We start from the raw sequence: 15,990 nt of genomic DNA, 5'->3' as shown, positions 1-15,990 counted from the left end.
TGTATTATATAACATATTATAAGGTAGTATATAGGTATATAGGTAGTCATCATATCAGCGAGAAATGGTGGCCAAGAACTCGAAAAAAAATTTTACTGATAACAAGTGCAATGCAACTAACGTCCATGAAGTGGAAATAATGGGCCAACATTTTTTCACCATAACCATACAAAAGTCTATAGCTACCGTGGTTATTATACACGCAGGTATTAGGTTCTAGTATGTTCTACATTATAATGTTAATTATTGATTTCATGTATTTTTGAACTGATGCAGGAAGCCATTTAAAAATAAGTGAAGATATTAAAAATAGAATATTTCAAAAATTGTCTAAGTACCTGTGTCATTTGAAACAATACATAACCACACTCGTTGTCCACCATTACAGTCCACCATAAGTTCAAAATTATGTCAATAGTTTCATAGATTTTGGGTACACATAATGATAATTATTATATGCATAATTTAAATATTATTATCACTATACGGAATAGTGTTACAAAAGAAGGGAACTGCTCAAAATTTAAATTTATAACGTAAACTACATTTTTTTCTGCACCCTTGCACCACGAATGTGTCCTGCAGGGTGTGGATATTATGATAATGGGTCTGTCATTGATATGTATATAGCATTGCTGGCTTCGGTGAACGGTGGATATTACCAGCACCTGTGTGATAACGCCACCATGTGTCGGCCGGAGGGGTCACGCGTCATTTATCCCTAGACGAGAAATTTTAGAATGGACGCCCGCAAAAAAATAAAATAAAATATTATTAAAAAAATCCAATGAAAAAAATAGTATAACTCAAACGAGACATTTTTATTTGTCGAAAAGCACTTTACTAGGGATAACAAACTGTTATCCCCTGTCTTAATAAATGGCTATATTTATATATTTATATTACCTATATATACATTATAAGTAAAATATATACTATATTCATATAGGTACAGAGCGATTCACCAAGGATGCTCACCTCCATTTTTCTTCAATAATGCAGTTATTTAAAATACGATTTCTGGAATTTTTAAATATACTTAAGGGCCATGTATAAAATTCTTGAGATTTTTGTAGATATGAGATAAAAACTTCAGTGGGATGACCCCCCCCCCCTCTTATCTACTGTAAATTAGTTAGTGGATAATATTTCTGAATAATTTTATGTATCAGAATCAAAATTAGTAGTAGTTTTTGAGTTATAACATTGTGTTCTAATTATAAAGGTATAATATCCATGGTAATGGGCTTATACAATGGGAGCTAACCTTGAAAATCGCTCAATAGTAACTACTTGTAAAAATACCCCAAGTATAATAAATAATAGTTCCAATATTAAGTAAATCTTTCATTTTTGTAAGACTATTTACAAGGACTAGAATTCTTGGTACAAACTTTTTAATAACTATGAAACTACCCATTCAAATTTTGAATTGAGTACATACATACTCATTTTCAAAAAAAATATTCACAAAATAACTTACAATAATAAAGGGAGGTTTTCATTTGAAAAAAAGATATTTATATCACCATAGAATTCTTTTTAATTGGTATAAAAAGAATTCAAGAATTTGAAAAAATTGCAATATTAAGTATCTACATTAAGAATTTCCAAGAGTTGAGAATTTGAATAAATGCATTACTAAAGAAAAGCATTCTTGGTGAAACACATTGTAAAATGTATACACATGTAAATTTCATAGATTATATTAATTTAAATGAAATGTTAAAGCCATGCATATTCAAATTATGTATTTACAACTTAATGGTCGTAATAACTGGTTTAATTTTTTTTTCAATTAAATAGATTAAAATTATTCATCAAACATAATAAACAAAATCGATATCTAACTATATTTTAAAGCATGAAATAATGTATTTTAATAATTATAATTTTAAAGAAATATTCTGTTTAAATATAAATGTTTCTCTTTCAAACCTAATAATAACTCAATGGTTTAACTTAATCACCATCGAATAATTAAGTAGGTTCAATATTTATTTAATAATGAATGATATGACCAACATAAATAATTTATTTACCATCAATTATAATAATTATTAATTAATATTACTCATTAATGAATTGTCATAACTTATAAGTTTTAATGACTTTTTAGACTAACAGAAGTATTAACTTAGAATTGCAATGCGGAGTGCATATATAAAAAAAAGTTTACTTTGAGTAGCATAAGATGTATTCAGAAGAGGTTTTGGAAAATACAACATTACAGGCCTGTATAATGTATATTATAGGTACCTCGTAGCATCACATTATCAATTATGTTACATCTTATGAATTTTCAAGCTATTATATTGAATATTATACTATGTACTTATCAAGAACTACCTTTTATAAGTTCTGAATTTCAAACTAATGTAAAAAACATTTTATTTTCCATCTTACGGTTTCAATAATATGCTCTGTGTACTGAATTCCGTTCCATGGTTATTTATTTTTTTACGACCAAATGATCAATAGAAATATACGATGGCCAATAAACGGTTTTGGACCATTTGCCAAAAACCCCTATAGGCGATTCGGCCCTCCTCGCTCTTGCACGCAACGACATTATTAGGCTCCTACCAGGTGTAGATTATTACCCGCTGCGAATATTGGAACTCATTATCGTTAAAAGCCCACCGTACTTTTTTTTGTTTATTTCACACTCGGGTCTCAAAATCATTGTTATTTTGTTTTCAAAAACACATTCCAAACCTTAATCGTTTGAGCTTCATAACGCCGTTATAACTTTGTTCGGAAACACATAAACATAGTGCGCACCATATACATGTACCCGTGTTTACGTATAACAATCATTATTGTTATTGTTATTAATTTTTAATTCTGTCATAATTCCATTTAATTCAAGATTGCCTATTTATAGAAATAAACTATATAATATGTAAACGTGCCCGCCGCAGTTGTTGTTCAATAATATTCTTATATTCTAATAATATTCTTGCATGATAATATTAATGAGGTAAGAAATTATTACGAGAAATTAATACTGTTAATAATACAAATTAGTGATAATTTAGTAGTACACAATACACATACTATCATATTATTGTTATTAAATTAAATTTATAAATATTCACACGAAATTATCAAAAGAATGAAATCGTAGTATCAAATATTTAAATGATTTGATAAAGTAAGTAAGATTTTATTTATTAACAATACAAATATGCTTGTTATAATTAATAAATTATTTTAAGATTGGAGATGTACAAATTTTAATTGTAACTTGGGTTAAAATGGTATAAAATGTTTTATATCAAACACATTAAATTCGCATATATTAGCTTCATACTTGAACTCAAGTTATAATACGCTAAAACTTTCATTTTTTATGACTTTTATTATTACCTTCAAATCCATATACTTTTAAAGTAATAATGCCAATAAAAATGAAAAATAGTTTAAATATGAAGATTTATTGAATTAACTTTTAAATAAAACTGTATTTTTATACAACACATTTCAGTAGGTACTTAGTTCTGAGTATTAAACCATTTTTAATTTTTTTTTTTTTTGAACTCCGTATTTTGGTTAAATATTTCGCTTATGATAATTTTCAAGTCTCCCTCCTGTTATAATAATATCTGACAACCACTGGTAGTTCTAAATACAGACATACAAAATATTATTTAATTATTATTTCACTTAACACTACAATCAATTTAAATCTTACGAGGTATAACTTACCAAAAAATAGTGAAAACGTGTCAAAATTTGTGTAATTTTATTCAATTACTTTAATAATAATATTATTTATCCTTGATTATCAGATATAATAATGCCAACAAAAATCCAACAAATTTTTCGGTGGGGAAAAAAAGGCCAAGTTGACCGACAACATGAAGTTACTTACTCAATAATGCATTTGTTAACTATTAAAGATGATTATTACAAGGGTAGAAAATGGTGAGGTTAATTCATCTGAAATATAATATTTAAATTTTCCAGGCAAATAATATTACAGTATTAAGAACTTGATGTTATTTTCAGGTTAATCTTTTTTTTACACATAATGAAGTAGACGTTTCGATGATCTATTTTTTCTCCAAATACACAGTTGCCTCGTTGAATAACAATAATCGTTGATAAACTAACTACGTATGCCGATGCATATTATAGTTATTGTATAGTTCATATTATTATCTTATATATAAGGTTATATATAAGTTATATTACGTGCAACAGCGTATGAATGCAAGGTTTTGGAAAACAAAAGACCGACTCACGAGTAATTACGCCAACACTATTGGACCACCACCGACGTTTCACTCACAACACCATGATCCATTGTGAATACCCGGACAGTAGTGGTAAACCTACGAAATAGTCGGCGATTCGAGGATTATATTTTATCATCTTTTTGCTCCTACAATTTGGAACGTTTTATCTATCTTAACACCGTGTTTTTATATTATATCGTAATTATTAATTTATATTTTTTTTATGAAAATTTAATCTGACTGCACAATATTGATTCTGATAATTGGATACATATTTGAAAATATAAATATGTTCTGTGGTTCATAAAGAGATGAACTGCGTATACAAAACAACGAAATGTACAAGGTGTAAATGGTCAAACTCTGTTTCCAGATATATATTATTACACTGTCACGGCGTCGCAGTTATTTTTTTTTTACTTACCTCGTGCTCCACGAGTTTGGCGATGGATCAAGAGAAAAACAGTCGTTTTTTTTACAGAAACGAAATGTAATTAATTTTAAGGTAATCACGCTATTGACATAAGACATAAATAAAATACGGGTTAACCCGTAAACCAACCAGGTCTAGGGGAAAAAAAAACGTCCACCAAAGTGTATAGGACCTATTAAAACTTGTATCATAGCTTTATGGTAAATAAAAACAACTTCGGGCGAGACAAATCACACTGACGTCGCATATATCACCTACTGGTATACCTATATATAAACATGTTTTGTTTGCGTTTAACGAGCCATTTCCTGGCGTATTGCGTCAGGAATGTGTTAATAAAATACAACGTTAGTCATGAGATTTGGGTGTAAGTGTATGTTATAATAATTGTAGGTTATTGCATGACGAAGTTAACTCACTATTGACGCTCACAACACCTCCACTTCCGGAAACATATTGTATAAAACATCTTGTACCCGCGTGTGGTATACACTTATGTATATACTGCAGTATAGTTCTAACTTTCTAAACCGTATTTTGTAATAGTATAACATGAATTTAACGTCCCAAATATTTTAATACGTTTCATCTATTTGTGTTTGTCGATGTTTCAGAATCCCGCATACACTATAAAGGTATAATTTTGTTTCCACAACAGCATTTCGCGCCAATCTCATTACACAGCGGTAATAAAATTAAAATAAAAACGCTCCAGCTTTACCGTATCCATTTTATGGCAATTAATATATTACAGAGTTCATCAAGATTAACTGAAAAATTGAATGTGAACTGTTTCATAGTTATTTTCATTTTTATAATTGTAATAATATTTAATTTGTTTTTTTTTTAGTTGTGTAATAAGAGAATAAATAAAGACTATTATGCATAGAATAATTATTGCATATCTTAGGTCCACAATAATTGTTGCTTACTTGCATATTATTTTAGTTGATTAGATCAATTACTAGTTATTTTGGATGCACTCTGAATTTCTTATACTATAAAAACGATATTGTACTCGTTATACTAATGATACTATAGTATTATGTACCTTATTTCGCTTGGGTATACACGTGTAGTTCACATACCAATACTCCCGGGTGTTAATTATTATTGGCATATTATTATAAAAGTTTTTAATTTAGTATAATAGTTTTAGTGTCGTATTTATAGCATAATGTGTATTATGATGATGGTACTGTAACCGCAAAACACTATTAATTAATATTATGCAATAATGATCCCGGATATTTTAATATAGAAAACACAGTGTAGAAATGATAATAAAAATCAATTACCCGGGTTGGTTATAATATTATGCTAATACATATTGTGGATATCAACAATAGAAAGGGTCGACGTAAGTTATATGTGGGGCATAACTGTATTATATTATTATTATTATATTATTTTATCATAAAACATGCAGCGCTTTTAAATTGTTATTTAATCAGACGGCACAATATTATGAATTACGTGCCAAAGTGAAAATATGAACCCGACTTCAGAAATTCGTCCACAAACGATGTATGAATCATACAAAGCAAAGAAAAAATTATACAATTAGTTTGTGTTTTAACAACTCAAACAAAATTCGTTTTGTTTTCGAAGGCCATCAAATTCATTTCAAATAATAAAATTATTTTTCAAATTATATTGCACAACAAACTCTCAACTCACTAACTATTACTTCATTTTCTCCTCTCAGTAATTTATTTTATAAAATACGTTTAAATCTTACGTAAAACAATATGGTAATTTCTATAACACAATTTCGTTGTTAAATAAAATATAATATCTAGTTTATTGTTGAACTTACTGTGCACTCGTACTGAACTATTCGCGCTTCCCATAGAATTCGACGCAAAACATATGTATGTTCCCAGATCATTTTTATCCAAATTCTGAATATTGAGATACATATTTACTTTGTAGTTAGTTTTAACTTCTTCTACGTAGTACTTTGCCCTAGAACATAATATACAAATAACAATACAATTAATAATGCATCGATGTAAAATACGATTAATTAATTTGTCTGGTGTTTAAAAAAAAAAAAATATGTAAAAATGGAGAAGTTACTATGTAGCTGAATCACAAAATAATTTTTTGATGGATACTCTAAGTTATGTCAAGTAAAGAAGTATTGGTTAGATCATGTTACTGGAGTATAATAGTAAGCCGATACACACTTATATAAACAACATCTGTCACCGTTTTTTTATAACATTTTGAATAATTTGAAATATTTTAGCTAACTAATCAGAAAAAGATATTATAAAGTAAAATTAAGTTTCATATTATATTTTATGATTGTTTATGACAATATTACTTAATGATAAATATAACGATTTTTGTTAAGTTATTAATAACAAAAACTCTATTGTTTTAATATATATATTTAGGTGAACATTTAATTTAATTTGTAAACATATCCATTAATTATACACATAACAAGATCAGTTACATGTATATATTTTATTCATTAATCAATATACAGAAACATTCACAAATCACGATTGATCAGACCAATGCTCATGAGCTATCGTAATACCATGGGATCTGTTAAAATACTAAAATAGTAACATAGCGTTTTTTTATTGTATACAAAATATAAATAATACACCATCATAACTAAGTTGTATGTTTTTCTAAATTACAAATTGGAACTAAAAATATTATAGGTAATTTTTAAAGTCTATACGTTTATATTTCAAGTAGCCGTGGACAACTTATAGTAAGTTAATCAACCATTGGATTAAACATTAAACAATAAATATTTGGTCCTGAAAAATACTAATTTTGACATCAAAATCGATACACATTATATGATAAAATTAATTAGTAATATTAATATTTTATATCTATGAAAACGAATATAGAATTTTAAAATATTCACTTAAATTCTCTATCAATAATATTTTGTAAACACCTTTTTACTTTCATTTTATATTTTCATATTATTACAAATAACATTTTATTTGAAGTAATTTCACAAATTAAAGAAGAGGATGTTTTATTTATTAAGTTGAAAACACCTTTGATGTTTATAAATGTAACAAAGGATTTTTTTTTAATATTGCTTCCTGTATTATATTACTCATAGAATAACATTTACTTTAAACATGTTCCAAAATAATATTTTTATGTAAAACATATATTTATATTTTGTGGCCTTCATTAATATAATAATGGTTACTGACATCACTCGGAATAAAACTAGTAGTTGTTAAGGTTAATATAAAATATACATATTATGTTCATTTTATTTAGTGAAATATGCAAACAACATTGAAACAGTGTTAATAAAAATAAAAGAAGTTAATAAGTGGCTTTAAAAAGTATAACGGTTGAACAAAATACAATTCATTTCTTTATATTATTCTTATACCTACAAAGATAGGCACTTAAAAGAAAATAGCAAAAACAGTTTTAATATCTTAAAAGGTTGTTTTCTTGCTTTAAAGTATAATAGGAATCCTTATATTATAATAATACAATAATGGTTGGAAATTTTTTTTTAACATTTTTACATTTGAAAAAATGAAAATGGAATTACTTTTGGTGCTTTATAAATAAAAAGTTTGTACTTCCAGAATAATTTTATCACAAAAAACTTCAATTATTTATTTTCCGTCTAATTTATCTATTTTGTTTCGTAGATAATATTTTAATGAGATTCTATGACCCTGAAATACCATTATATTCATATTATATTGTATTTAAATTATTACCACAAATCATATGAAACAATTGTCAAAATCCATTTCTTAAATTAAAATAAATATACAATACCTTTGTTTAATGGAGGATTTATTAGTAGTAGTATAAATAAAACTCAAAAAATAAAGAGTCTGTTAAAAAAAACTATGTTTTTGTTTTGTTTGAATAAAAAAATACTAATTTAAGTCTGATTCTAACATACAAATAAACATGCAATTATTAAAACAAAATAAAGATAAAATTCATATAATATTGTTAATTAAATATTTTATTTTATTGGACTTTTAAAACCTAAATATTCATAATTCATTATTCATTACTCATTACCTAACTAGATAAACCATATTTGTATTTAAAAACCAATGATTAATATTAACAAAGACGAAAAAACAATTATTGGTTCAAAAAATAGAAAATGAGTTTCGATAAATATTTTTACATTATTTTATACCATACATATTTGATTATTTTTTTAAAAAATTGGTATTCATATACATTTAAGATGATTTGAGTTCTGTGATAATGAAATTATAAAATCCATTTTAAGTAATTGATTTAGAATAAAGAAAACTTTATTTTTTTTAAAAAATAATTGATTGTATCTTTCAAATTAACTCAAAGACATAAAAAACGTTCTCAAGTTACTTCTTAGTTACTTCTTAGTTATTTTTCTATAATATAATAGATGGAGAGATAAAATAAATGATTCATATTATTAAATTATAGGTTACATATCTCAAACAATAAATTTAAAAAAATGTTGAAGATTGGCTGGTGTTCTAATTATCACTTTTGATATGGGTATATATATATATGTGCATATATTCTATCATTAAAATAATATTTTTTATTTTGCATAGAAAACAAAATACAAAAAAAACCATAATTTAAACCACCAGTACTACTTATAACACAGAATTAAATTTTTAAATTTTATTTTTATACAATATGTTATCAACAAAGTTAACTCCAGAAATTCATGAACATATTAATTTACTGTAAGTACCTATGTATACTGTACATAATTTATTTTCAGTGATTTCGGGTGATTTTTTGTAAGACTAACAGTAAAACAATGTATTGTAAATCCAACAATTCTTCGTGAATGAGAATTCTTTAAAATTTAACCAAACTGCATGTAATGTTTAATCAAATTTATTAATCGTTTTGCTCTAAAATAGGCATCTATCAACCAAATTTGTTATCAAATATTTATATTCATATCATTATTTTATATAAATTAATGCTTTAATATTTACTTAGGTATATTCCAGTATAACTCCTTTTGAGTCATGATCATGAATTATTTGGTTATTGAAGAGTTTATGCTACATAGTAATTCGACAGCCAAAGTAATAATATTTTTTCTTTATTTAAGTAATTTCGATCATTGCCTACACATATGATATATTTACGTTGTGACCATATCGTAATGGTATAATACTATTATTGACAAACAAATCTGTTACAATATATAATAATAATAATTAGAATATTAACATATAACAATTATTTTTTATTTTTTTCATAATGTACCTACAAATACACGATGCAGTAAAATAAAATTATCTGTGATGTTTGATATAATGACGTATTGTTTTTCAGCAGATCAAAAATACAATAAACGATTTTTTAATATTTATTCGTATATGAATGAAAGTTTAAAATGAAGATTATTGTGTCTTAATATCATAGTAGTGGTACTCTGCGCAGGTATATCAGCTTCTGAAATTTTTAGGGTATTGCGTGGATCTGTGAACGATGTAGGTGCCTCTGGTGCCTACTCAGGATCTGGGTGGAGTGGTGGTCTTCGTGACCAAGTAGGATTCAAAACCATCGTAATATACGGGAAACCTTGATATTTTACACTATATAATAATATATAATATATATATATATATAGCTTTTGCCGAAAGGCGGGGGCCGTACATCATATATAAAACAATCGTTTAACAGACGATTTCCAAACCTCTCCAACCCCCACGTCGTACGCGCTGGAGCTATCACGCGACAATATAACAATAATAAAATTATTTATATATATAAACTCGATAATGTATGATACGCACGGGTGTTTGTGCGTGTGCATGTGTGGCCGCCGACGCACATTATATATCATATATTATTATTATTATTATTATTATTATTATTATTATTATTACTATACGGACCGCGATCATAATGGGGGGCCGTAACGACATGTGGCGAAAATAGAATAAAAAATGTAAAAAGTGCGGCGGCTAACTGCATCGCGGAAGAAGAATGATGACGGTCGACCGGCGGCGGCGCGACTCGCGTTAAAACGGTTTCACGCGTCCGCAATTCACGCCCACGCACCGGCAGACACATAGGCGCTCACGCACGATATATATATATATAATATAAATACAAATAACAATAATAACATACGTCGCCGATATAATATATTATTATGTATATACATTGTGTACGCTGAGCATTCGGGGGAGACAGCGGCGGCGCGTGGTTAATGGCGTGAAAATATGTGTGCGTGAGCGCGACTGCCGGCTAGCGGGCCGCCCGCCCCCGCACTGTTAGGTCGCGTGTTTTATTGTTGTGTCGGACGCGCGACCGAAATTTCCGGAAAATCGCACACGATATATATTCGATGCCGGCTTTTAATTACGTCGCAACAAAACGAGGCGATTATTCATCAAACGGTCGTTGTCGTCTCTCGACCCCCTCCTCTCCCGCCCCCCCTTTAATCCGCGAAACACCATACTCGGCCGTTTTATACGGGGCGATTCACCGCCGTGTTCGCCCTGCTTTGATGACGGATCCAAAATTAAAACTATCATTTTTAAGACACGTATCTACCTATGAGGACCATATTATTATCTTTTCTTATACCCACTTAGCTTTTATAAATCATCAATCGAGGCGTGTCATTTGTATTTAAGCACTAATTTCCCGTGTACCGTCGATCAGATGAATTATTCGATCCGAAATGTTGCCGTATATTTAACTGAAAGTGAAACGATTAGTTTTTAAGTAGAGAAAAAAATTGAAAACACGACTCATAGTTTAATTATAAAAATCAGAATTCTAACACAATTGTTATGAAAAGAAAAATTGGTAGTGACCATCCCTACCTCTCCACAAACCACCTATAGTATACCACTAACGCCATAGTAATAATATAAGAATATAACGTTCGTTTGATTGTTGTTTCCTCTCATTCTAGCTATTCACAATAGTCAAACTTGAATGTCGTTTTTTTTCTATTTATTGTTATTAATACTACAGTACGTATATTATCAGAATACACTATGTCATTGGTGTGGAGTTTTTAATTTATCAGATAATGTATTATATAATATAATAGAATTTGCGTTATCACAGCACCATATACATATACAATATATTTTTTTCCAGTCTTCCGTTCTAAAATACAGGTGGACACGGTTCTCGTTAGAACATTATTATCGTCTCACCGAGTACCTACTGATTTAACATCTCCGTCAGACCGTCTAGTATTATTCGTTATACTGGAAGCGGATCCGTCCTTCACACGGTGACGCAAATTAACAAAAGTGGGCGAATATTTTAGGTACTGCACGTGAAAAAGTCACTGTAATAGATTATAGATGTGTTGAATTTGAATTCAATGATAAATCATCGCATACGAAAACCGATTCTGAGCGGAGACGGTCGTCAGCTTATATGTATGATATCACCAATCATTATATATTTTATAAATTATATTATATTTATATTAATTATTATCATAGTATTTTATATTACTACTTGTAAGTTGTTCCGTTTACCTACTTATAAGTTGACTCCCACTCCCCTCAAATAGCCAACATGATCCAATTTGCCATCAGAAACCACAGTGGCTAAACAAGATGAACATTTTAAGTGTTGTAACTGCTCAAGAAGACAACGATCGATACAAAAATACAAACGTTATAATTACAAGAACACACATCGTTGTAAAGTCAATACGTGGTTCATCGCCCTGCTCAGAATCTAAAACATTTTCTCAAAGGTATGACATATATATTATACACGGGCATTTCGTGTATTATACAATCTGTTCCTACTTCCTAAACATTTCACAAACAACCGTAGAAATGCGTAGCTCTACGAAATTATAATACATCCCGACTTTAAGTTGTCAATGATGGGTTCAAACGGCGTTTTCGCTATTGTTCGCTGATGGATTTCTCGCAAGTAATCTACGTAAGCTCACTTGTTTTGGCGCAGGACAATAAAACGCTTTTTCGTTTTAGACGTTTGATTGAAATATCGTAATTGTTATCGGTATTGTCTATACAATATTATTAATTCTATGGGTTGATCGATGAAACCCACTAGAGGTTCGCTACTAAAATGATTCGCGTGTTTGGATAATTTGGATTAGTGAGCTCTAGGTTCGCTAGGCGAACTACATACATTCAACATAGTCGTGGTGTACTTAAAGATGAACTCTCAGCTCTGATGGAAAAGTTATTGTACTCTAAACTATAATCTTTCGTTGTTCCAAGCAGTGACGACTGACGAACTTTTTCAGAACAGTCCATGTAAGCTATAAATAATTAGAAATTTTAATTTGATACTTTTCTGGTATTGTACACAGTATTATTAAGTCATTCAAAATCAAAATTGAATAACCCATGCCCTATATAAAACCCTGTATAATTAAACCCTCGTAATTTATTTGCTTATTTAGGTTTTGTAATGTATAAAAATATTTCATAACCATGAAATTTTAAAATAACATTTTCCTTCAGATTATGAAGTTAAAATAAATTTTGATGTACAAAAATAAAAATATAAGTAAAAAGTTAAATAATACTAAAAATAAAGTTTAGAATTAATACTTCTGTTTTATATTAGGTATGTATAAGAGTTTATTTATTCATTACTAGGAGAATTTCTCTGAAATATTCATTCTGTATCAAATTTCTCAACTTTTATTGTACACAACTGTATCTTGTCATCATATTTATGATCATATTATATAAGGGATAATAATATTATAAAATACCATTTTATGTAATTTTTGAGGTCCGTCAGCCTGGCACCCCGAATTCAAAATTTTTAATTCAAACCTTTATAGATAATTAGTACCTAATTTGTAACAATTTGTAACGCAAAAATCAGAATTTGTAACCCAAGTCTTACCCTCGAAAAAAGTGTTATTCTTTTCGGAGTGCTGGGCTGTCAGCCCAGTACCCCGAAATTCAAAAACGTCGATTTCAGGGGTTAATTTTGGGTTACAAATTAAGTACTAATTATCTAAAAAGGTTTGAGTTAAAAATGTTGAATTCGGGGTGCCAGGCTGACGGACCTTAATTTTTTATGTCTTTCAAAAAACGATCTAATTTAATAAACTAACTAACGCTTATGATTATATTCATGTTTAGTTATTTTTGCTTGCACAACATTAAAATGTATTATTATGGTCTTAATATTATATTGATCCGGTGACTATTTGCAAAAATTTTAAGTATTTACAACCTACATTGATTTTGGTTCTTCAGTAGTTTTGGATTCCTTTTAGTTTTTGAATTTAATTACGATATACAATTTGTCTTTTATGTCTCAATTATAGTGATAAAGTTTCTTACCATTAAGGAGAATATATTTTGTCTGTGAATTTTGATATATAAATTTATATATTCCAAGAACATTTTATTATTTATAATTCACGAGCATTTAAAGTTTAAGCGAAGTAGTACACCACAATTTCGAAGATTACATCGTGCTTATCCATTCCACTTTTATAAATATTTAACTATTTAAACCCGATAATTAATAAAAAATATCAGAGAAGAAATTAAAATTTTAGTTTACCATTATTATACAGGGTAATGCTCTCTATTCTAAAGTTGAAATTCTTCTATATGCCTAATAAAGTCGAAACAAAATGTAACTAGAATACAAACATTACTTGATTTTAGCTGCCACGTGAATATCATATTTACATTAGTTAAATTATTACACAATACCATATTATGATTTTGTTCAAAATTTAAAAATTATAATTGAACGTGATACAAAATTACGCTTATACGTATATCTGTTGTTCAACAAAATGTTAAATTATATTTTAATGAATTTTAAAAGTCTATCCAATTGATTGCCAAGCATATTTCTCCTATCATGGAATTGTTTCCATAACTCATGTAAAAAGAGTATATTAAATACTTGATAGATTGTTTGATAGAACTTAATTTTTAAATGAATACCTAATTCAAAAATGTTTTTAATAATACCATGAGTTCGGTTTATTTTTGTGATTATATAATACATTGACAGATATTGTATTGCGTTTTTCAATAAACAGATTTTTCTTTTGGATGATCGATGAGACGAAAAATTCTGATTGGATAACTAATTCCGCCTTTGCCTTTACCCCCAAATATGACCGTTGTAATTAATTGCATGGTAAGGAGCTCACGACGTGACTCGACTCAGCTATTGAACGACTAATAATAAACAACAAGAAAGAAATTTATACATTCCCACCCTGTGCGCTGTCATCTTCATCTTGTTAACAGATTATACGAGCAAACAGAGCATTTTCCATTTGCTCCAGGGTAGTTTTTTCCTTTTCACTATTTTTCTCAGTTTCAAAAACAAGTGTTAGTATAAAGAAATGAGCTCGGTTTAATTAAGACTGGGAATCGCGATTGTTTTTCAACCTTTTACCATCGGGTTTTTGATTAACGGTATTCCCATGGCATACATTTTTGTTTTCCAAATAGGTAGATAAATTATTATAAGCGCCAGGTTTTGACGCTAACACATATATTATAACAATGAATGGGATATAATAATTTCATCAGCTAGTTTGCGTACATATATACAATTCAATACCGCAATGAATTGTTTTGTTAGTTTGCAAGTACCTATTGTTGAATAACAATGACACACCTTTTTGTGTTTGCACATGAGCCCTTAAGAGACGCATAAAAAAATGAACACGTTTAGCTTTTTTTAAACTCAAGTAATAATGTCTAATAATTAACGCTGAAAGCGCCTTAATGAAAATTATAGATTTTATAGTTAATATTAACTTATATCACACACGCGCAATTTATCACATTTTAATTAAGTTAACGAAGTTTTCGTTTTAATATTAGGTTTCTATACGTCGTACGGAGATACCTTATATCAACTAACTATTCATTGCACTTAATTTTATACACTAAAAAACTATACATGGAACGGTTTTAACTTTTTAGTTTGTAATTTTATGGAGATAATAGTTTTACCAGTTATTTATAAGTTCAAATAACTTAACAATGAAACGTTCACGTTATCTTAGTAAATCAATATATTGTAATTCATATTATAATTCTTCAATTATAAATCAAATAAACATGTTAAATTATAAAAATAATAATTTTAACATTGTGGATATTATTTTCTAATAACTATGCAATATATTGTATATACCTATTGTATATAAAGAATTTTATATTTGACTGAATATTTAACTACAGTTTATTATACAATATATATATACTTATATTTAAGTCTTTATTGAAGCATCGTTATTAACTGATTTTTACTGTAGTGGAGGGGGGGGTGGAGGGCACGTGTAATATAGGGCGAGGT

General features: G+C 28.2%; 1 protein-coding gene across 1 annotated transcript in view; it reads right to left on the bottom strand.

Annotated features, from left to right (window-relative positions):
- LOC111035303 (lachesin-like) overlaps positions 1 to 15,990 on the bottom strand; it is a 184,961-nt gene that overhangs the window by 19,970 nt on the left and 149,001 nt on the right. The window contains exon 8 of the mRNA XM_022316868.1: positions 6,497 to 6,645. Within this exon, the coding sequence (XP_022172560.1) occupies positions 6,497 to 6,645 (149 nt within the window). The remainder of the gene's footprint in view (positions 1 to 6,496; positions 6,646 to 15,990) is intronic.

This window comes from Myzus persicae, unplaced genomic scaffold, assembly GCF_001856785.1.
Source record: "Myzus persicae strain clone G006 unplaced genomic scaffold, MPER_G0061.0, whole genome shotgun sequence".
In the NCBI taxonomy this organism is placed as follows: Eukaryota; Metazoa; Arthropoda; class Insecta; order Hemiptera; family Aphididae; genus Myzus; species Myzus persicae.
The sequence above is the reverse complement of the archived record's forward strand: the minus strand, read 5'-3'. Positions and strand labels throughout refer to the sequence as shown.